General features: G+C 35.8%; 1 protein-coding gene across 5 annotated transcripts in view; it reads left to right on the forward strand.

Annotated features, from left to right (window-relative positions):
• The window catches only part of SETD2 (SET domain containing 2, histone lysine methyltransferase), a 165243-nt gene that overhangs the window by 13969 nt on the left and 128624 nt on the right, over nucleotides 1-22650 (forward strand). For 4 of the 5 annotated variants that reach the window (XR_005023078.2, XR_008996470.1, XM_036877191.2 and 1 more), the window contains exons 2-3: nucleotides 15902-15917; nucleotides 17306-21657. Coding sequence is in view for 3 of the 5 variants with exons in the window: in XM_036877191.2 (XP_036733086.2) it covers nucleotides 15902-15917; nucleotides 17306-21657 (4368 nt within the window). In the remaining 2 variants the exon portion in view is untranslated. Of the gene's footprint in view, nucleotides 1-15901; nucleotides 15918-15949; nucleotides 16115-17305; nucleotides 21658-22650 lie in introns of those variants that run through there. The other variant, XM_057498482.1, reaches the window with a different exon arrangement.

The raw sequence follows: 22650 nt of genomic DNA on the forward strand, positions 1-22650 counted from the left end.
ACAGAAGCTTTTCAGCTTGATATAGTCCCACTTGTTCATTTTTGCTTTTGTTTTCCTTGCCCGGGGAGATATGTTCATGAAGAAGTCGCTAATGTTTATGTCCAAGAGATTTTTGCCTATGTTATTTTCTAAGAGTTTTATGGTTTCATGACTTACATTGAGGTCTTTGATCCATTTCGAATTTACTTTTGTATATGGGGTTAGACAGTGATCCAGTTTCATTCTCTTACATGTAGCTGTCCAGTTCTGCCAGTACCATTTGTTGAAGAGACTGTCATTTCCCCATTGCATGTCCATGGCTCCTTTATCGAATATTAATTGACCATATATGTTTGGGTTAATGTCTGGAGTCTCTAATCTGTTCCACTGGTCTGTGGTTCTGTTCTTGTGCCAGTACCAAATTGTCTTGATTACTGTGGCTTTGTAGTAGAGCTTGAAGTTGGGGAGCGAGATCCCCCCCACTTTATTCTTCCTTCTCAGGACTGCTTTGGCTATCCAGGGTCTTTGACGGTTCCATATGAATTTTTGAACTGTTTGTTCCAGTTCATTGAAGAATGCTGTTGGTAATTTGATAGGGATTGCATCGAATCTGTATATTGCTTTGGGCAGGATGGCCATTTTGATGATTTTAATTCTTCCTAGCCAGGAACATGGGATGAGTTTCCATTTGTTAGTGTCCTCTTTAATTTTTCTTAAGAGTGTCTTGTAGTTTTCAGGGTATAGGTCTTTCACTTCCTTGGTTAGGTTTATTCCTAGGTATTTTATTCTTTTTGATGCTATTTTGAATGGAATTGTTTTCCTGATTTTTCTTTCTATTAGTTCATTGTTAGTGTATAGGAAAGCCACAGATTTCTGTGTGTTAATTTTGTATCCTGCAACTTTGCTGAATTCTGATATTAGTTCTAGTAGTTTTGGAGTGGAGTCTTTAGGGTTTTTTATGTACAGTATCATGTCATCTGCAAATAGTGACAGTTTAACTTCTTCTTTACCAATCTGAATTCCTTGTATTTCTTTGTTTTGTCTAATTGCCGTGGCTAGGACCTCCAGTACTATGTTGAATAACAGTGGGGAGAGTGGGCATCTTTGTCTTGTTCCCGATCTCAGAGGAAAAGCTTTCAGCCTCTTGCTGTTCAGTATGATGTTAGCTGTGGGTGTATCATATATGGCCTTTATTATGTTGAGGTACCTGCCCTCTATGCCCATTTTGTTGAGAGTTTTTATCATGAATGGATGTTGAATTTTGTCAAATGCTTTTTCAGCATCTATGGAGATGATCGTGTGGTTTTTGTCCTTCTTTTTGTTGATGTGGTGGATGATGTTGATGGATTTTCGAATGTTGTACCATCCTTGCATCCCTGGGATGAATCCCACTTGGTCATGGTGTATGATCCTTTTGATGTATTTTTGAATTTGGTTTGCTAATATTTTGTTGAGTATTTTTGCATCTACGTTCATCAGGGATATTGGTCTATAGTTTTCTTTTTTGGTGAGGTCTTTGCCTTGTTTTGGTATTAGGGCTGGAGGCATTGTTTTTAAAGTGAAATCCTGGCTTTTGTGTACCTTGGATTGTTGGGTATGATAGAAGTAAAAGACTGAGGAGTGAAGAACAAAATTTTATTAGGTAGCAGTAAAACTCCAGCTAAAAAAACTGGAGACTTTTTCTATATATGCTTCAATTTAGAATTGTCTAGTACTCCACAGGACAAAAATTAATCCAATTATCAATTATTTAGGAAATCAGGGGTCCCAAATAGGATAAGGCTGGTTTATGCATATTCTAGTTTAGTGTTTCCTGAACTATATGTGGTGAAAGACCAGTTTATCACGGAATGATACTTTTTAAACATACAATAAAAATGAATCCCTTGAATACAGCATCACTAAAGGAACAGTTATGTATCATGTTTGTGGTTACATATACATGGAATAAAGTTGCATAGAATTATAGAATACACGAATATGAATGAAGGTTAAAAAGATTGATGTAAACTGAATAAGGCCTAGTCTGGTCAACAGTGATGTGCCAGTATCAATTTCCAGGTTTTGATATTAGACTATGCTACATAAGATGTTACTATCGGAAGGGACTGGGTAAAGAGACAGAGACTTTTTGTATTACTTTTGCAACTTCCTGTCAATCTGTTATTATTTCAAAATAAAAAATTTAAAATAAGCCTACTGATGACTGATCAAGGTCAAATTGCTGTAGAAGTTTCTAGCTCTAGTCTCAATTTCTGTACTTGTAGATATGTAATAAACTTAGTCAACTGGCACTGGCCTGAAGACCACAGTTAAGTGTTGACTCCCTTTTCAGTATTTTTGCCGTTCTCCTCAACCTCATCTCCTACCTTCACTGCTCTACTCCTTATTCGTTCAAAATTATTTATTGTGCACCTTATCAGTGCCAAGACCTGAGGATATAAAAATGAGCAAGGCCCTTATTATTTATGCTATTTTCTAATAGTGGAGACTGTTTTTTATTCTACTTTATTTTACTGAAGTAAAATAGACATACAGTACCCTTTTAGTTTAAGGCTCTTATACATCATAATGTTTCATTATTTTTATACATTATAAGTGGAGATTATTGTTATCAGAATCTTACAGATATGTAATTGATACTGCTGACAGTTCCCATTTATTGAGTGCTAACTTACAGATATGTAATTGATATTGCTGACAGTTCCCATTTATTGAGTGCTAACTTAATAGTGCCAGGCACTATGGAGGATTTTAAATAGACATTGTTTTATCTTCTATTTGAAGTAAAGTATGCCATTACTATTTCAGTTGTATAATCTCTTTGGCCACCATTTCTCTTAAGTAACTTAGGACAAAAATGTTAAAAAGTATTGGAGTTGGTATTCAAATTCAGGTTGACTGACATTCCAGCTTTCATTCTTAACCTGTACTGTAATACTTCCCCATCTGATGTTGTGAAAAATGGGGAAAAATAGGAATTGGAACATATGTTCTAGACAGAAGGCAAAGGAAGGACCATAGAACAGAAAACTTAGGATGAACTGTATAGTTCTTTTTCATCATACTAGTTATAGTACTTACAGTGTCAGGTTTGATTTTCTGTGCTCCCATGAGAGTAGATACAGGCATGAAAACCAGCTGCCTAGTTTGACTTTGGGGTATGATAATTCCTATACTGTTAACTCAAAGTCATAGTCCTGTCATTTTACCTTTTGTTGTTTCTGTGAGTGGTGCATCTGCTTTGTCAATTTGTAGTATTTCTGTCATAGAGCATACAACTTGACCTCTTATATGAGGTTATTGATGGTACTTAATGTCTCTCTGTGATTCCTGGGTTATTTTAAAGTGTCTAGGGACTTGATGGTTAGATCTGTGGACCAATTGCATTTATGTAAATTCTGGTATAGTGTAACTTGAAATTTGAGACAAAAAAAAAGCCTGTGAGATTACTTTATAGATTAGCTATTATTATACATTATTGTATCTATAAATATATATTATTATATATCTGGAATTTAGTATTTGGAAGTGGAAATTACAACCAGACTTCTAATTTTCAAGGTGATGTACAAAAATACTCTATTTTTGGTTACTTTGATAATTCAAAAAATAATTTTTGCAGGAAATGAAAATTTAGCACTGTGGTGCCTTTTGCTAAAAGATTGGCAAATGGGTGGAAAATGGATTTAAGTATTCAGATACTAATATTCTTCTTCCTAAAGACAAAATAGTTTTATATCTACTGTTGGGTGAGGTTTTTTTAAGAATTAAGGTTCCACCTTGAGTCTTTTCAGATTAAATGACTCTAGAGTAGAACTACTACATGTTGATACTATTTGGTAAAAGTTAATTTATAAGAAATATTTTCTATCATAGCATAATATTCACTATGGTTACATATTTATATTTTTTCTTTGGTTTATTTTTGGTGAGTGAATTCTTGAATCCATAGAAATAAAATCTAATTAGATGGAATGTATATTTTGCCAGCACTTCTCACCACCCACACTGTGCATGCTGCATGTACACCCGTGGTTTCTTACTTCTTTGGGGATTTCTTGTCATCTTTTGTATTGTAATTAAATATTTAAAAAAATTTTTATTATGGAAAATTTCAAGCAATCATACAAAAGAGAATAGCGTAAGGAACACCTTTCCTGCCCCTGTCCAGAGTGCTCATGCAACTTCAGCTATTATTAACATTTCACCTTTCTGGTATCATCTGTCTACAACTTTTTTTGCTGTTGTTGTTCCTAGGACATTTAAAGCACCCTAGATATTCTATCATTTCATACTTTTATATCTCTGATATACAGGCTCTTTTAAAAAAGTAACCGTGATAACGTTATTATATTTAGTGCAATTGGCAGTAATTTTTTAATGTTGTTTAATACAAAGTCCCTTGTTTGTTTTTTTAAAAATCAGGATCTAAATACAGTTGACCCTTTTTACAATGCTGGGGTTAGGAGCATCAAACCCCAACCCCAGTCAGAATTCTGCATGTAACTTCTGACTCTTCCAAAACTTAACTACTATTGCCTACTGTTCACTGGCAGCCTTAGCCCTAGTCCATTTATATACTAGCTCAGTCCTGCAATCAATCATTTCTTCTGTGAGCTTTGGTTCCTTTTAATGAAAATGATATTTAGAGACCATAATCTAGACAGTAGTCATATTAGTCATGGCTACTGGATCATCAATGCTTATGCATTTTCATTGGACAGTTAGGATATATGTATTTTTTTAGAAAAGCACAGTTCTTCATACTGATCTTTCCAATTCATGTTTAAAGCTTTTACTTTAAAACTTCTCTTTTCTTTTATGCTAGAAATCTTGATTTCTAATGAGATAAATGGAATAACTTACTTGCTTTATCTTTTTATATATGATAGTTTCAATAGCAATACTAGTATTATTATAACAGTAAGACTACTAAGTATAGTTTGGGAGTTATGTTTCTTTTTGCCCCTAGGATATATTCCAGTAAGATGTATGTAGTCAAGATAATTTAACTTTGTGTGTTTATACCAGTTACCAATTTAATACAATTTTTATAGTTTGAATTTCTAGAAATAATTTTTTTACTTTCTAATTTTTAAAAATAATGCATCATTTTACATGATTCCAAAGTTACTGCAGTTAAAGAATGTTCAGAGATACAGCTTTCAGCCCTTTTTTCTCCTAAACATTTCCTTTAATATGTAATCATTATTGTTATTAATATGTAATCTTCATTTTGGCTGAGTCTTCCATTTTCCATTTTGAAAATATGAACATTCTAAACATACTGTTTCTCTGTCTTGCTTTTTCATTTAATAATAAGTATCATCCCAGAGCAGTATACAGAGAGCTTCATCATTACTTTATAATGCTGCCTACTACTTCTTTGGATGTACCAGAGTTTATGCAGTCACTTTTAGGCTATTTGCAGTCTTTTGCTATCACATGGATAACCTTTGCATTTTATATTGAACCTATTTTCCATGAAATGGTGAGGGGGTGGTGTGTTCAGTGCATTGTAACTCACAGTGACCCCACATTATCACTGGCTTTGCCTTGTGAGAATAAGTGCTTCAGGGTTTGTCTTTCTTGTTTTGTTTAGGCATGCATATCTTTGTCCTACTTGTAGTTGTGTTAGTTGACTTGAAACCTTTATCTTCTACACCTCAAACATTAATTTTCTGTTTTTTTTGGAAAATGCTTAAACTCTTCACAACAACCAAAAAATAAATGATGGCTATTTTTATTGTGTTCAAGCTTTTGTTCCTCAAGAAAACTGAGTTTCATTGCTTTTCAGTGTGTTTTGATTTTAGTCTGGTGGTAATTTATTATGCTAGGAACTTTCTGAGTTGCTGTATTCATTGTGTTACCAAAGTAAAACACAGCCCATGTATTTTTCTTTATACTTAGAAGAAAGCTTGCTTGTGAAACATGAAAGAATAAAATTATTTTCAGAAGCATTTTTGATACTAACACCAAGGTAAGCAGGTATTTATGAAGGAAAGAAGCCCTGAATTATTATCTTTGTGTATAAAAAGAGAAATCTCATCTTTCTCATGTTTAGGTTTAATCACATCACGTTTTACTTTCATTGTTATTTAGAAGGTAAGTTTTAAAGAGCTAATGTGCACGAAAGTCATAACACCACACGAAGGAACTGACCACCATCTATTTTCATGTTTCTGTTTAATGTGATTAAGCAAGAGTAGGACTGGAATGCTGGTGTAAATAGTCTGGTAAAATACAGTGTAGATACAGCTTGTTAAACATTAACTAGGTGAGCTTGTATCCTATAGTCTGTCTGTAATAAGCCATCTCCTTCAGACTCTTAATATTCCACAACTACTTTCAGTATAGTATCATCATAGAGGAATCTGGTCCTAAATTGGGGGAGTGGGTAGGAAGTGTTTTCTTGCATCCAGTTTAGGAGTTTCTTCTATAATACACATGATCATTAGGACTCTAGTTTGAATACTTCTGTTACTCCTTATTTCATATACAACACCTTCTGTTGCTAAGCAGATACAATTACCAGTACACTGAATCAAAATATGTTTCTCTGAAACTTTTTACCCTTTGCTCTTAGTTCTGTGTAATAGCAAATAAATATTTGATTTAAAGAGCAAGGGCTCTGCAGCTTGAATACTTGGCTCTGCCACTTTACTAGCTATGACTTTTAGATTTCTTCCTTTGTAAAATGGAAATATAGTAGTACACCCTTCATAGGTTTGAAGATCAAATGAGTTAGACGTATGTAAAGCATTTAACCCAGTATCTTAAAAATGGAAAATGTTCTGTTAGCTGCTTATAATGATGATGTTGGTCTACTAATGGGGCTATAAGACAATAGTTTAATATGATCAGGTCACAAAGAGCTTACCCTCAGCTCCTTCTGCTAACAATTCATTAGCTAGTATAAAAATGAATTTCAGCATGTATGCATTTCTGTCTTTTGAAGGGTATTGGTTATGGGTGTCCCCTCTCCCACATTTGCTAATGAGGAAAATAAAGTGGATAATTTAAGAGGTTTAACTCAAAATAGTGAACAAAAGTAGTGAATTCTATGGATATAATGGGCACTAAAATGTTCAAATTAGATACGCCCAATTTGTGGGTTTGGAAAAAGCAGATTGCTTTAACAGGAGAACATAATTCACTTTATGCAAGTGTTCATGCAGACTAATTTGGAAGACAGATTTAGAAACAGATTTCAGGTGTACTCACAGTTGTTAAAATTTGGGATATTCTAGCCTTCCCTCACTGACTTTAGAACTCTGCAAGTATACATTTGGAATAAGCTGTTTGTTTACAAAGTGATTTTTTGATTAAAGAAAATAAGTTAGTTTTAGTCATTATTGTATATAGACACTCCACACTAAAGTTTCACCTACTTTGGGTTATAAGAATAGTTGATGGGTGTGACATTGGGTAGATAGCTGCTATTTTGACCTATATTTATATATCAAGAGATAGGTCTTTAATCAGATTACTTACTGTGAGAATAGTCTTGCCTTGTAAAATTTTAATAACATTTGTTTTTATTATAAAATAATTTTTTTTCCTAGATTTAATTTGTATACATGAGCCCTTATTAGTAGGGGTTCTCTGTATGTTTGATATGTTATGCTAGTTGAAGATGTGGACTTAAAGCAAGTGAGAAATAGTGTTTATGTTTATTAAGTTCATTGGCACTACTTCAGATTAGCATATTTATCCCTAAGTGCTTTGCTGAAAGTTTCCAGGCTTTTGATGAAAAGCTGTCTGGTATTCATGTCTTTATTGTCCACGTAAGTCACACATATTTCTCACCAGTGTTTTAAGTCACTTGTCATCTTGGGTCCTGTTTCTTGGATGAGAGTATGATATATGATGATAATTTATGGCTTGTATGGCTAATTTATGGACTGAATGGCTTTTATTTTCTACAGGTCAGTTTTGAGATGTACCCCTCTTCCTCTGAGAATTGCTTGAAATGAGAACTAACTGGTACTATTGTTAAGGAATTTCTTTGATTCAAAAAGTAATGAGAATGTTTGCTAGGAATGGGAATGGTAAACCCAGGGGAGATTGTACAATAAGGACAAGATACTGCTTTTCTCTCTTTATAACCTAAACTCTAAATGGGAAGGCAGGAACAACAAATGCAAGTCAAGGCTATATGTGATTGTCATTCTGCAAAATATATGGTATAGGAATCGAGTTTAGTAGTAGTGTCTGGAATGGTAAGGGATAGGAAAAGGCAGTACAGTATTGAGTATGTAAGTAGGCATTCAGATAATTGTCAAGTGGTTAGAAGCGAGAAGAAGGGGCTGAATTAAGGTGGCCATCAGGGGTGATGTGTGTGTGGAAGCTGGGGAGAAGGAGAAAGATGGTAGAAAGGGAGGAAGATGGTAGAATGAAGAGCAGTATGAAAAATTTATTGAAGTTGACACTAATGTATATTTGAACTTAGAGGAAGCCATCTTAACTATTGAAATTCCTTCTGAGGAGTAGTGTAAAGCAAGCTTAGCTAGATAGGAAGGTGGAAATAATGTTGACAGTCAAATATTTACTGAGTGTTTCCTGTGTTCTGGGTAGTGTTTTTGGCACTTAAATACAGCTGTGACTAAGATAAACCAAATCTCTGCCCTAAAGGAGCTTGTACTCCAGTGGGAGGAAACTAGGCACTACTTTGACACAAAATAAAGGAAAAAAACCTAATTGGTAAATGCTAGGGGTGAAATAAGACACTGTATGATAGAATGGTGGAGGAATCTCAAAGGAGATAACATTAGAGGTATCATATTATTGTGAAGAAGCACTCTGTCAAAGATCTGGGAGGAATAGTATTCTAAGAAGGAACATTCAGGTGAAAAGGCCAGAAATTAACTTGAAATGTTTGAGGGACAGAAAGAAGGCTAATGTGGCAATGAACCTAGGGAATGAAGGAGGAGGCACTGTGAAGAGTTAAGGTCAGAAAGAGAGAGTAAGCAGGTCTGTGCCATGATCTGATTTACACTTTTGAACGATCACCTGGCTATTATGTAAATTAATAATATACATGTATAATAATCATAATTGGTATGTGCACATATGGGATAATCATCGTTCAATTTTGACCATGTTATGTTAGAGATAAATATGACACATTCAAGTAGAGATGTCTAGTGAGCAGTTGGGTAAATAAGTGCAGGAAGAGGCTGGGTTTGGAGATTGGGAGTCACCAGTCTATAGATGGTACTTAAAGCCATGGATCTGGATGTAATGAGGTAGGAGGGAAAAGAGTAGATGGAGAAGAGAAGAAGAGAGGCCAAGCAGGGATCAAGTTTTTGGGCACTCCAACATGAAGATATCTGGTAGAATATAAGGAGTCAACAAATAAGACTAAGGAGTATCCAGTGAGGGTAGGAGGGAAGCAGGAAAATGTGGTCTGGGAATGCCTACAAAAGAAATTGACTGTTGGCTTTAAGATGTTGGTCACTGGTGTTGACCCCTTTCTTCTTGCTTTCGGGTATTTTAAAATTGGAAGTCCTTGAGAAGCCAGGAGGATAGGACACAGTAAAGTGGTAGAATCATCAATTGAGAATTGTCAGGGAGACAGTAGTGACAGAGATTTGGTACTGTAGGATGATGTTTGAAATAGGCATCTAGGGGAGTTAGGTAATTGAGTGGCACACGTCATAGAACAAGTAAATGGTACAGACAGGATTCCAATCCAGATATCATCAAAATTTGGTCTCTTTGCTGTGTTACATCGCCGTCCTAAGAAGCAAAGTAATAAATACTAAAGGAGGTGTGCTTTCATGAAGGAGAATCAGGAAAGTGAGACTAGGTTGAACTAAAAAAGGAAAATTTAAAAAGATAGCCCTTTATCAGTCTTTTCATTTATGGCAATTATTTCTTTATGTTGTAGTAATTTGGTATACTTCTGTGCCATACTACTTCAAGTAAATTGTGAAATTCCTGGTTGTGTTGGGTGCTGTGAACTTGACACCTTGTCTTTACAAAGTTAATTGCTTTCAGAGGGGTAGATCCTTAAATGTTGAACATAAGGTCTTCTGATTGATATGAGAACTGATAATTAAAGTTAACAGTGGTGCCTTTATAACTAACTAGTCTTTGGGCAGCCCATCAGTGTGGTTGTATGCCAAGGAAAGATATGTTCTGATTAAGTCTCCGCATTTGCCTTAAGCCCAGCCTACTCATGGCTGTTAGCTAGGATACGTTTCCTACCAAAACTTTTGACCATGGAAGGATTAACCCAGTCTATTTAGAAGAGGTTAGCAAATGTGTATCACTTACTAGGCCAAGCAGTGAACTAGTAGGTGAGATCTTTTGTAATAAGTTCTACCCATGAAGACTTTCTCCCTGTTGCTCCGTATCATAGAAGATAGGCTTTTAAAGTATTGAATGTATGACACTGTAAGTGCCTACATACATAAGTGTCAACACGCATGACCTCAGCGCATTCTTTCCTACTTTTGTTTTTCACAACAGATGTTTTCATTTGTACTTGTTGGGAAGCAGGTCAAAGATTAAGAAATCCAAAATGGAAACAAATGGAGGGGAGTGGCTGGACCTGAGAAATTCCCTTTCTTTTCTAATGGTGTAGATAATCACTTTAGTACTTGAGATAGGTTGCCTGCCATTATTTCTCTGTGACTCTTCCCTTGGCACTGGGTGTACAGAGCAAGCTACCTTTCTTCTAAGGGAGCTCAGTGTACTACTTGAATGCACCTCTGGACCAGGGTATAAGTAATGTTATGAAATACTCTTCAGTTTGTCATTGGTGGCTTCCTTCCTTTTGTTGTCAACCAGTTCTCCTGGCTTGTCTGTAAGTTTATGCCTCTTTACAATACCCTACCTCTTCATTTTCATAGTCTATTATAGGGTCTAGTTTTTTATGTAGCTTATTCTCATCAGTGACTACTAGAATATGAATTTAGAAAGATTAGAGGTAGTGTTTCTCCAGCTGAGGCTCTAGGATCTACAAGAGGCCACATATTCTTTTTTTTTAAATTTCTTAATTCTGTGAGGGTATTTAAAAGTTTTTCACATTTAATTATTTTAAATTAAAAACATTATTTTAAATTTTGAAATAACGTACTTACAGAATGGTTTCAAAAAATAATACAGGGATTTCCTATGTACCCTGCACCCAGATTCCCCAAATGTGAACATACTACCATTTATTCTTTCTATACACACACACATATTTTCTCTGAAATGCTTGAAGGTTACACACATACCTTTTCCCCCTATGTTCTCTAGTGTGTATATCCTAAAAACATTCTTTTGTATAATCACTATACAATTATCAGTTTTAAGAAACTAATACTGATACAATACTGTTTTCTAACTCACAGACCTTAAAAATTGTTTTGACAGTTTTAAGTTCTAAATTTTATTTTACTTGAAAACTACTGTTACTTTTCAGTGGTAGTGTTCAAGAAAATTTTAATAGGCTTAATTTTAGTTTCTTAAGTCAGTGTTCCTAAATTGGGATCTAATATTAGATGTCTGACAATTTTTTTTTCCTTTAAAAGAGGCATATACATCACTCAAATGTGAGGAACATTGGCTTTAAATATTTGAGTTTAAGTAAGAAATCTTTAAAGATTAGGTAGGAGTGAATCTTAAAGTCTTTATTTATTAAAATCAAGGTAAAATAAAATGCTGTTTCTGATTTGTGGTTCAGGAAATTAAGTGAACTGAAGGCCTAGAATAAGGCCTCACTTTTATTTTAGCCTTACAACTAGGAGGACAGGAATTCTGTCTCATCTTAGGTAAGCTGTCATCCACATTCTCCTTAAACCTTTCTGATGACAAGGAAACTTAAATATTCTGTACAGTGACATATTGCACTCGAAGATACCTCACATCCTGTTCTTATAAATCAGTGAGAAAGACCAACAACTCAATAGATAATCGATTGGCAAAGGACCCAAAAAAGCACCTCACAGAAAAAAGAAAATACCAATGATTTAGAAATACACAAAGCTATTATGCTGATAGAAGTACAGTTGAAGCCTCATCTATATCTTGATATGTAATGATACCCAAGACTTTAAGTGGAGAAAAACAAAGTGCAGAAAGACATGTTTCCATTTGTGTGTCTTTCCTTAAAAAGAGATGTATATGCTCATATATGCATATAGTTTGTGGAAGGATATACAAAACTCAACAATAGTTGCCACTGGGGAGTGAGATCTAATTTTAGTTGTACATCTCTTTGTATTATAACTTTTTCCCCCAAGGTGCATATATTACTTTTTCAAATAAAACTAATTAAATTTTTTCTAATTTAAAATGAGCTAAAGCCTGTCATTCCATACTGTTGGTCACAGGTCCAACTTCTGAAATTGTGGAAAATGAGAATATTTTATCTTCTAAGTTTTCTGATACTTTGAAATAAATCACTCTGGTCTTGTAAGTTGTCTTTTGTTCCCCAGAATAAATAAAAATGCGCTGTTTAGCTGTAACCATTTTTTGTGTGTGACATGGCATCCAGTATAGATTCCTTTACTGCCCCGCTTATTTATATTTATGAATATTCTTGACATGGCCAAATCTCTCTTTGGAAACTTTATTTCTTTTATCCTAGACTGAGAGATTGGTTGGTTGGTTGTTTTAGCTGATCATGTTGTTTGGTTCTTTGAGTTTCTTTAACTAAAACTCTTAAATAAGTTTTTTTCCACATGTGCCTTGTGACCTATGAGAGATTTGTTTTTGTATTGACATGGATTAATCAACATTCTTTAGATACAGTTCTTCAGCAAGCTGTAGATCTGTATACTGTACATTTTTGTCAGACGTCTGGCTACAGTATTCCTCTGAGTTTTCTCTGTTGCATCTTTTCAAAAGAAGAAATAAGTCTATTCTAGCAGGATCTCATGATAGAGTGCTAAATGCCTCTTTTTGCATACCTTCTTATTTTTTATGGCAGCGGGGGTCCAGGAGTTCAGTACACCTCAGTCTGGCTCCCATACCCTTGTTTCGTCAACCTTCCTTCAAAGGGGTACAGGAGTTCAGTACTCCTCAGTCTGGCCCCCATACCCTTGTTTTGTCAACCTTCCTTCAAAAATCTGTTCTTTGCTCTTGACATTTTATATTATTTACCAAAGCAAATGTTATTTTGTTAAAAAACATCTGTGGCTGATTCTTGCTATTAATTGTGGCCTCACAGTTTTGTTAATATCTTTAAAAAGGTCTTATTGCCGCAGTAGTCTGTGTCCATGGCCACACCTAGGTGTCATCTCCTGGAAGTGTACCCCAATTCTAAAATACTACTCTGACCATAACTCTTCCCAGTTCTTTTCCAGTTCTTTCACCTTACCCTTCTACCTCTCTTTCTAGTTTCCATCAAATCTAGTCTTTAAAGCAGCCAAGTTTAAATATCTTGCCCCTACCCTGTTCGTTCAATTTATCAGCTTCCTTCACATTTCACTCCCTTCTCTGTTATCCGTGGATCCCTAGGTCAGTCTTGGCATCATTCTTGAGAATACCTTCAATTCTCTCAACCTTTTGTGTTCTACTACTCTTGTCTCACCCAACTTGCTGGAGTAACTCACCAGTTGTTATCCCTACTTGCTTCTTGGTAGCTTAATGCTTCCAGCAGAAATAGAATTATGTGCTAATAAGCTCTGTTATACATTAATAATGTACAACTTCGGGCAATAACATTGAGGTTTATAGGCTACTTTCATTTTTGTTCCCCACACTTGAATTTTCTTCGAATCTTTTACCCTGTCCCTTTCCCCAACTTTCAACTAACGTAGTGAGAGAGAAATAGAGGCCAAAAGGAATAAGCTTGCTTTATTTTGAAACTTAACTAAGTCTTCACTCATCTATATCCCCTGCTCTCAAGACCATTCCCTCCTCAATCTGTTGCAGGGAATTCCATACATTTTCTGTGACCTATACACTTTGTTTGTTTACCTGCTGTTTTTATGGTAAGGGAGGGAAGCAAGATACAGAATAGCTTGTATGATATGATTACCCTACTAAAGGGGAGATACAGAATGGATTGTATCCTGTGATTACTCTACTTTAAAAGAAAAAGATTTCTGTTTAGTTTCCCGCCTCCCCAGCCCATGTACACAGAAGCATTAGAAAGGTCTGTAGGCCAAGGCATTAATAGCAGTTGTCTCTGGAAGGGTTGGATTGTGGACTTTTCTTTTTTCTTGTTTGTAATTTGATTTTTCTCTCTTAATATGAAGTACTGTTATGATGAGAAAAATTTTATATTTTCCCCCAAATTTTCTGTGTGTGCTTATATTCTTTTTATTATAAATATTTTATTATCAAGTTCTGGGAAGTGTCTTGCCACATCTGTCAAGCAGTTCTCTGATTTCTGAAAATTTCTATTCCCTGCCCCCATCCCACATTTATGTTTCTTCAGTCCTTTAACTATGTGATGACTTTCATCATAGTTTGTCGGGATTATTCTTTTCGTTTGTACAAAGTAGAACTGCTGAGGCTTAGGAAAGGGTTCTGGTCACTTCAGTATTTCCAGCATTTCATGTGTACAGCTACCATGCAGACAAGCATGAATGCTCTTAAATGTTTACTGAAAAGCAGAATACAAATATGAATGACGCTCCAAGTACCCTTTTTGTTCTTGAAAATGGTACTAATTTAAATAAAATCTAGTATGCCATAGGTTGTAAGACAATTATTTTATGAATCATTAAAAAAGAAAAATGCTCTGCCATTTAAGCTATGATATTATTGATAGTATAATGTATCCTGCAAAGTGTTACATAGGGGGAAGTGTACATTGTAGAATAGATGAAATACATTAGTTCTGAGATCACATCTGTGAAGTTCTTAGCAGTTTTAGAGTAGGAAAAAAGTGTTTAACCTTGGCACTGCTCCAGATCTTAGCCATATATTGCCAGCTTTTTTTCCCCCTTCATTACTTGGTGTTGTATGGCTACCATACACATTTGTGAACTGACTGAATTATGATGGAGTCAGACCTACATTTGGGGAAAGGGTTTTTGTACATTTGTTTTAAGGGCCATTTAAAACAGATTATTGTACTTGAGTCTTGGCACCTAGCCTGCAGAGTGACCTGCTTGAAATACAAATCTGGCCGTTAGAGCCTGAAGCCCTTCTATAGCTTCCCTTTCCTCAGTATACCACATGCAGCAGTATACATCATTTGGCTTTTAATTCCACCTTTGTTAGAACATAACTGTGAGCTCAGAGGGCCAGGTGTTGTGATGTGGAGCAGAGTGTATACCTTGCATTCAGCAAAGGGACTGTTAAAATGGATTCCAGAAAAGATTGAGAAGGTCTAATCCATAAGATAAAATACATTTTCCCCTCATGAGAAACCTGCCTGTGGACCTGGCCACTGCTCCGTACTTCACCTAATTATTTGCTGGTTTCTGCCTTACACTTTATACTCAGGTAATATTGAGCTATTTATAGTTTCTTTGCCTATATTGTTCTCTTTTAATATCTGTGCTTTTGCCTGGGATCTCCCTCTGCCTAGGATTTCTCTATTCTTCAGTCTTTTCTTTTAGGAAGGATTCTTTGTACTGCTGTCCTTCTACTGAACTGAGTTACTTCCTCTTTGCTGTCACACTGTGTGTATTTCTATTCTTGTATTTACTCTATTATGTTGGAATTATTTTTGTAACAAAATTATATTTTGTATTTATAGAATACTCTAAGATACTAATGGGCAGGGACTCTGCTTTATTCACCTGTTATCTCCAACACCTAGCACATTGTATGGCACTATCTCCAATAAATATTTGCTTTACAAAATGTTTCTGAAGCTTTGAAGGAATGGACAGTCCATATAGACTATACCTGTAGGTTATAGGAATCCAGAGTTTTAATAAAAATAACTTTAATTTCTATTGGTTTTAAGTATTTATGATTTCTTTTTACTCTTTTGCATGTTTTCTTGGCTGGATGGCAATAGAGAAGAAGAAAATGAGGTAAGTATAATTTAGCTAGTTATTCAGTGATTATGGGATTGAAAACATTCAACATTTAGCTGTCATTGAATGTGAAATGAAGTTACGGTTTTTGCTTAATTTTGTTTTTCAGTTTTTAATAACTCATTCCAGTAAAGGATGTCTTGTATCTCAAGAAAATGGTTTTAAACATGGGAGCATCAAGAGATTTAGGCAAGGTAAAGGAAGCTGGTAGCTCTGGAGATAGCTTTTTACTATTTTTTTATGTATTGAGCTTCCCTGTAAGATGCATTTGAAAAGCAGATTTTGTTTCTTAAAGGACTTCAAGACCATTGTTTTATGATAATTAAGACATTTACTTTCCCTCTTGAATGATTACTGTATAATTTTGAAAACGGGTTTCAGATTTAACCATGTCAAAGGGGAAAACTATTGTCTTAAATAGCCAGAGTTGATGAAAGAACATCAATTAGAAAAATGTTGCAGATGGCAAGTGTACCATCTTTAATTTAGGCTTGAATTTGTTGCTGTAGATTTTTATGATGTTCTGTCTATGCCATTAACTTCTAAAGCCCATTTCTTTTGCTGGCTTGGCAAATAATGGAGGGAGAAGTCTTAGATGTATACTTCATAGTTGTTGCTCATACAGCAGGATCCCACTATAAATCATCATGGCCTGAGTGTGTGGGGCCCAGGTAGAGACAGTGGGAATGTTCCAGGGCAGAGTAGTTTCCAGTAAGGAGAAATGAAAGGTCTGGTCCTCATTTGGTTACTCAATCTGTAAAATGAGATGGGAGACTGCTCTATACCAGTTGTTTCCCAGATTTGGGAAGTCCATCAGAATTGCCTGAGGTGCTTGTTTTCAAAACAAAACAAACTTTCTTGCTTTGCCTTAGATCTATTGAATCAATATTCCTGTAGTTTTGTCACAGATACATAGTTTTACCAAGCATCCAACTGAGTCTGTGTGATGCTAAGAGACAACTGGTTATAATGATTTCTGATGTTTTTTCTCAGAACACAATAAACTCTTTTCATCATTGAGATGTTAGCCATTGCTCTCTAGCCACATGTCCTTTTGTGTCTTGAAATACACGTCACATTTTTTTTTATTCTTGTTAAAAATTCTACCTGAAAACAGTTATTAAAATGGATAAAATTCTTTATGTAGGAGACAGCAAGAATGGAAAAATATGGCTAATTGTTGAAACTGGTGGTGAGTACTTAGGGATTTATTATAATTTTCTCTATTTGAGTATGTTTGAAAATGTCCGTAATAGTTATGTAGCTTAGTGAAATTCATAGTGTTTGTTATAAAAGGGACTTTTCATTTCTGACATAAACTGTGATGCTAGCCATTTGAAAGGAACTTAATTGTAATAGTAACTGCTTGTTTTGTTTATTTATAGGCAAAGATTGAAAATGTGCAGAAAACAGGTTTCATCAAAGGACCAGTGTTCAAAGGTGTTGCTTCTAGTCGGTTTTTGCCCAAAGGCACCAAGACAAAAGTTAATTTGGAGGAACAGGGAAGACAGAAGGTGTCATTCAGCTTCAGCCTTACAAAGAAAACTTTGCAGAACAGGTTTCTGACAGCACTTGGCAATGACAAGCAAAATGATATTCCAAACTCCCCAGCTGTACCTCAAGTAGACTTGACTCCTAAAATTAAAATGGACATTGGAGATACCTTATCTACTACAGAAGAATCTTCCCCACCAAAATCAAGAGTAGAGTTGGGCAAAATTCATTTTAAGAAACACTTGCTTCAGGTAACATCCAGGCCATTGCTGACTACTACCACAACAGTAGCATCTTCACCTTGCGTAATACCATTACCAGCAGTCATAGCAGAATCAACAACTATAGACTCGCCACCCTCATCTCCACCTCCACCACCTCCTCCTCCCCAAGCCACAACACCCTCACCACCAGCACCAGTAACAGAGCCAGTGGCCTTGCCACACATACCAGTAACAGTTCTGATGACAGCACCAGGAGATGTAGCAGTTAGAAGCCTGAAAGAACCACCGGTTAAAATTGTATCAGAATCTTCCCAAGTGGACACTAAACAGGACACAGTATCTAATAGTTCAGAAGAGCACATAACTCAAAAGTTGAATGAGCAAGCAAATATTTCCTCACAAAAAGAAGATTCCCAGATTGGGAAGGAAGAAGAAATTCCAGATAGTTCTAAGAGTAATTTGGGCTCTAAAAAAACAGGTTCTAAGAAGAAATCCTCACAATCTGAAGGCACCTTTCTTGGTTCAGAATCTGATGAAGATTCTGTACGGACTTCCTCAAGTCAAAGATCACATGATTTAAAATTTTCAAGCATTGAAAAGGAAAGAGATTCAAAAAAGAGCTTAGCACCTTTAAAAAGTGAGGATTTAGGAAAATCGTCACGATCTAAAATAGAGAGGGATGATAAATATTTTAGCTACTCAAAACTTGAAAGAGATACTCGGTATATATCTTCTCGATGCAGATCAGAGAGAGAGAGAAGGCGGAGTAGATCTCGTTCTAGATCTGACAGAGGCTCTAGAACTAGTTCATCCTATTCCCGGTCAGAACGATCCCATTATTATGACTCTGAACGTCGTTACCATAGGAGTTCCCCTTATCGAGAGAGGGCACGCTATTCTCGGCCATATACAGATAACAGGGCACGAGAGAGTTCTGACTCAGAAGATGAGTATAAGAAGACATACTCGAGGCGCACCTCAACTCATTCCTCCTCTTACAGAGACCTAAGGACATCGTCATCCTATTCTAAATCTGATCGGGACTGCAAAACTGAGTCCTCTTACTTAGAGATGGAGAAAAGAGGGAGGAATTCTTCAAAACTAGACAGAGAATCCAAAAGGACTTCAGAAAGTGAAGCAATGAAAAGATGTTGTTCTCCCCATAATGAACTGGGATTCCGACGGGGCTCATCATATTCCAAGCATGAAAATAGTGCTTCCCGTTACAAATCTGCCACTTCAAAACCAATACCCAAATCTGATAAATTTAAAAATTCTTTCTGTTGTACAGAATTAAATGAGGAAATCAAACACTCTCATTCTTTTAGCTTACAGACTCCTTGTTCAAAAGGTAGTGAATTAAGAATGATAAGGAAAATTCCTGAAAGAGAAAAAACTGGGTCTGCATCCCCATTAAATCGATTAAATGATTCACCTACTTTAAAAAAGCTAGATGAGTCACCTATTTTAAAGTCTGAATTTGTAGAACATGATAGCCATGATAATATTAAGGAATTAGACTCTTTATCTAAAATGAAGAATGATCAATTAAGAAGTTATTGTCCCATAGAATTAAATATAAATGGATCTCCTGGGGCAGAATCTGATTTGGCAACATTTTGCACTTCTAAAACTGATGCTGTTTTGATGTCTTCTGATGATAGTGTGACTGGATCTGAGGTATCTTCTTTGGTCAAAGCATGCATGCTTTCATCAAATGGATTTCAGAATATTAGTAGATGTAAAGAAAAAGCCTTGGATGATACTAGCATGCAGCATAATAAATCAGAAAGCCCATTTAGAGAAACAGAACCTCTGGTGTTGTCACACCAAAATCAACTCATGTCTTTGCCAGTTATGACTGTAGATTATTCAAAAACAATAGTTAAAGAATCAGTTGACATGAGAGTTTCTTGCTGTAAAACCAAAGATTCAGATACATACTGTACTTCAAATGACAACAATCCTTCTTTGTGTCATTCCGAAGCTGAAAATATTGAGCCTTCAGTTACAAAGATTTCTTCAAATAGCTTTATGACTGTACATTTGAAATCAAAAACAGTTACATGTGATAATAGGAATCTGACAGATCACTCAAACTTCACATGTGAAGAATATAAGCAGAGTGTCAGTAGTGCTAGTTCAACTTCTGTTAATCATTTTGATGATTTATATCAACCTGTAGGGAGTTCAGGTATTGCTTCATCTCTTCAGAGCCTTCCACCAGGAGTAAAAGTGGACAGTTTAAATCTCTTGCAGTGTGGAGAGAGCACATCTCCAGTTCAGAATACTATTCTGAAGAGTAAAAGCACAGAGTTTTTAATGCATGCAGAGAAAGAAACAGTAGTAGAAGTAGGTAGTGGCCTTCCTGATTCAGGAAGGGGATTTGCTTCCTGGGAAAACAGGCATAAGAGTGGGCTATCTGGAAAATGTGTGCAAGAGGCTCAAGAAGAAGGGAGTTCCATATTGCCTAATAGAAGAGGAAGATCAGAAATCTCTTTATATGAAGAAGAAGGAAGAGGACATGCACATAATTCTGATGATTCTGAAGTTGTATTTTCTTCTTGTGATTTGAATTTAACCATGGAAGACCATGATGGTGTAAGATATACCTTAAAATGTGACAGTAGTGGTCATGCCTCAGAGATTGTGTCTACTGTCCATGAAGATTATTCTGGTTCTTCTGAAAGTTCAGGTGATGAAAGTGATTCAGAAGACACAGATTCTGATGATAGCAGTGTTCCAAGAAACCGTCTTCAGTCTGTTGTGGTTGTGCCAAAGAATTCTACTTTGCCTATGGAAGAAACAAGTCCTTGTTCTTCTCGGAGCAGTCAAAGTTATAGACACTATTCTGACTTCTGGGAAGATGAGAGATTGGAGTCAAGGAGACATTCATATGAGGAAAAATTTGAGAGTATAGCAAATAAAGCCTATCCTCAAACTGAGAAGTTCTTCTTTCATAAAGGAACAGAGAAGAATCCAGAAATTTCTTTTACACAGCCCAGCAGAAAACACGTAGATAACCACTTGCCTGAAATTGCTCATCCTCAGAGTGATGGAGTTGATAGTACAAGTTATGCAGATGTGAAATCTGACCTTCCAGGTCATCCAAATTCTGAGGAAACAATGAAAGCCAAAATGGTTTCTAGGCAACATGGAGAGCTGCCAGTTTATTCTTCCGAAGATTTTGAAGATGTCCCAAATAAATCTCGGCATCAGACCATGTTCCCTTATAGGCCAGATAGTAGACTGGGAAAAACAGAGTTGAGTTTTTCTTCCTCTTGTGAAATCTCCCGTGTAGATGGCTTCCATTCATCGGAAGAGCTCAGAAACCTAGGGTGGGACTTCTCTCAACAAGAAAAGCCTACTACCACATATCAGCAACCTGACAGCAGTTATGGAGCCTATGGTGGGCACAAGTATCAGCAAAGTACAGAACAATATGGTGGGACTCGTAATTATTGGCAAGGCAATGGCTACTGGGATCCAAGATCAGCAAGTAGACCTCCTGGAACTGGGGTTGTATATGATCGAATTCAGGGTCAGGTACCTGATTCCTTAACAGATGACCGTGAAGAGGAGGAGAATTGGGATCAACGAGGAGCTCACTTTTCAAGCCAGTCCAGTAAATTTTTCCTATCCCTTCAGAAGGATAAGGGGTCGGTGCAAGCACCTGAAATAAGCAGCAATTCCATTAAGGACTCTTTAGCTGTGAATGAAAAGAAAGATCTTTCAAGAAACTTAGAAAAAAATGATATGAAAGATAGAGGGCCTCTTAAAAAAAGGAGGCAGGAATTGGAGAGTGATTCTGAAAGTGATGGTGAGCTTCAGGACAGAAAGAAAGTTAGAGTGGAGTTGGAGCAGGGAGAGACAGCAGTAACCCCAGGCACAACACTGGTTGGACCTTCCTGTGTCATGGAGGACTTCAGGGACCCACAGCGGTGGAAGGAATGTGCCAAGCAAGGGAAGATGCCTTGTTACTTTGATCTGATTGAAGAAAATGTTTATTTAACAGAAAGGTAAGTCTGATTAATACTTGTCTGACAAATTTTAACCTCTTGTTTAAAAAAAAAAATAAGCTTTTAATAGTTAAAAATATATGAACTCAATCGTCCAAAATACAATTGTGTCATAAAGTATAAATTTAAAAACCTACAGAGTGTATTTATATATTTAGATTTGATGTTACTGAGTCCCTCTTCCAATTTTATTCCCCCCCCAGGAAGGGGATGTCTAATTTTTTTTGAAGTGGCATGGGAGCTCATTACCCCCTTGGTTCTAAAACTATTATTTAGGCCAGCCCAATTTTTCTTAAATTATTTTTACATGTGAAACTCACAGAAAATGAACAAAACCCCAGCAAAAGTCTGCTCTTAAAGGAAAAAATTAGTCATACTGGATTTTTTTTTTCCTTTTCAAAAGTGTTCAGAGTTAAGTATCTTTAGGTAATGAAACTAGACTATGGTGTTTTTGTGGGTTTTTTTGGTTGGGTTTTTTTAGTCTTGCTAATAGATTAAATTTGGTAAAAGCATAAAAAATATTTTAGAAATAAATAATAGAATGGTTCACTACAAACCCCTTACATAAAGCAGTGTATAATGAAAATAGGAGTAATGAAAACATTCTCTAGAGCAGAGCAACTCAGTCTGGTTTCTTTCATCCCTCCTTGAGCATCTTCTCATTTCCCAATATAAATATATGTTGACTGTGCCTCTTTTTTTTTTTTTTTTAATCTATAGTCTTCTCACCACCTTCCTTCTCCTTTTCAAAACTTTTCCTCTAGTTGAAAATCAACCTAGCCATCATCCCTTTAAGCATTCTAAATTTTTTTTAAAGAGGACATTTTACCCTTTAGATAAGGTAGAAGACTTAATGTCAAAGGTCCCATCAGAAGTTTTTCCTATTAAAAAAAAGACGTAATATGGAGAGCCTCTTATAGTTCTACTCATTTATATGTATTTGTAAATTAAGTTTTAAATACAAAATACTGAATAATTTAAGTAGTACTCATT

The sequence above is a fragment of the Manis pentadactyla genome, chromosome 1 (assembly GCF_030020395.1).
Source record: "Manis pentadactyla isolate mManPen7 chromosome 1, mManPen7.hap1, whole genome shotgun sequence".
Lineage (NCBI taxonomy): Eukaryota > Metazoa > Chordata > Mammalia > Pholidota > Manidae > Manis > Manis pentadactyla.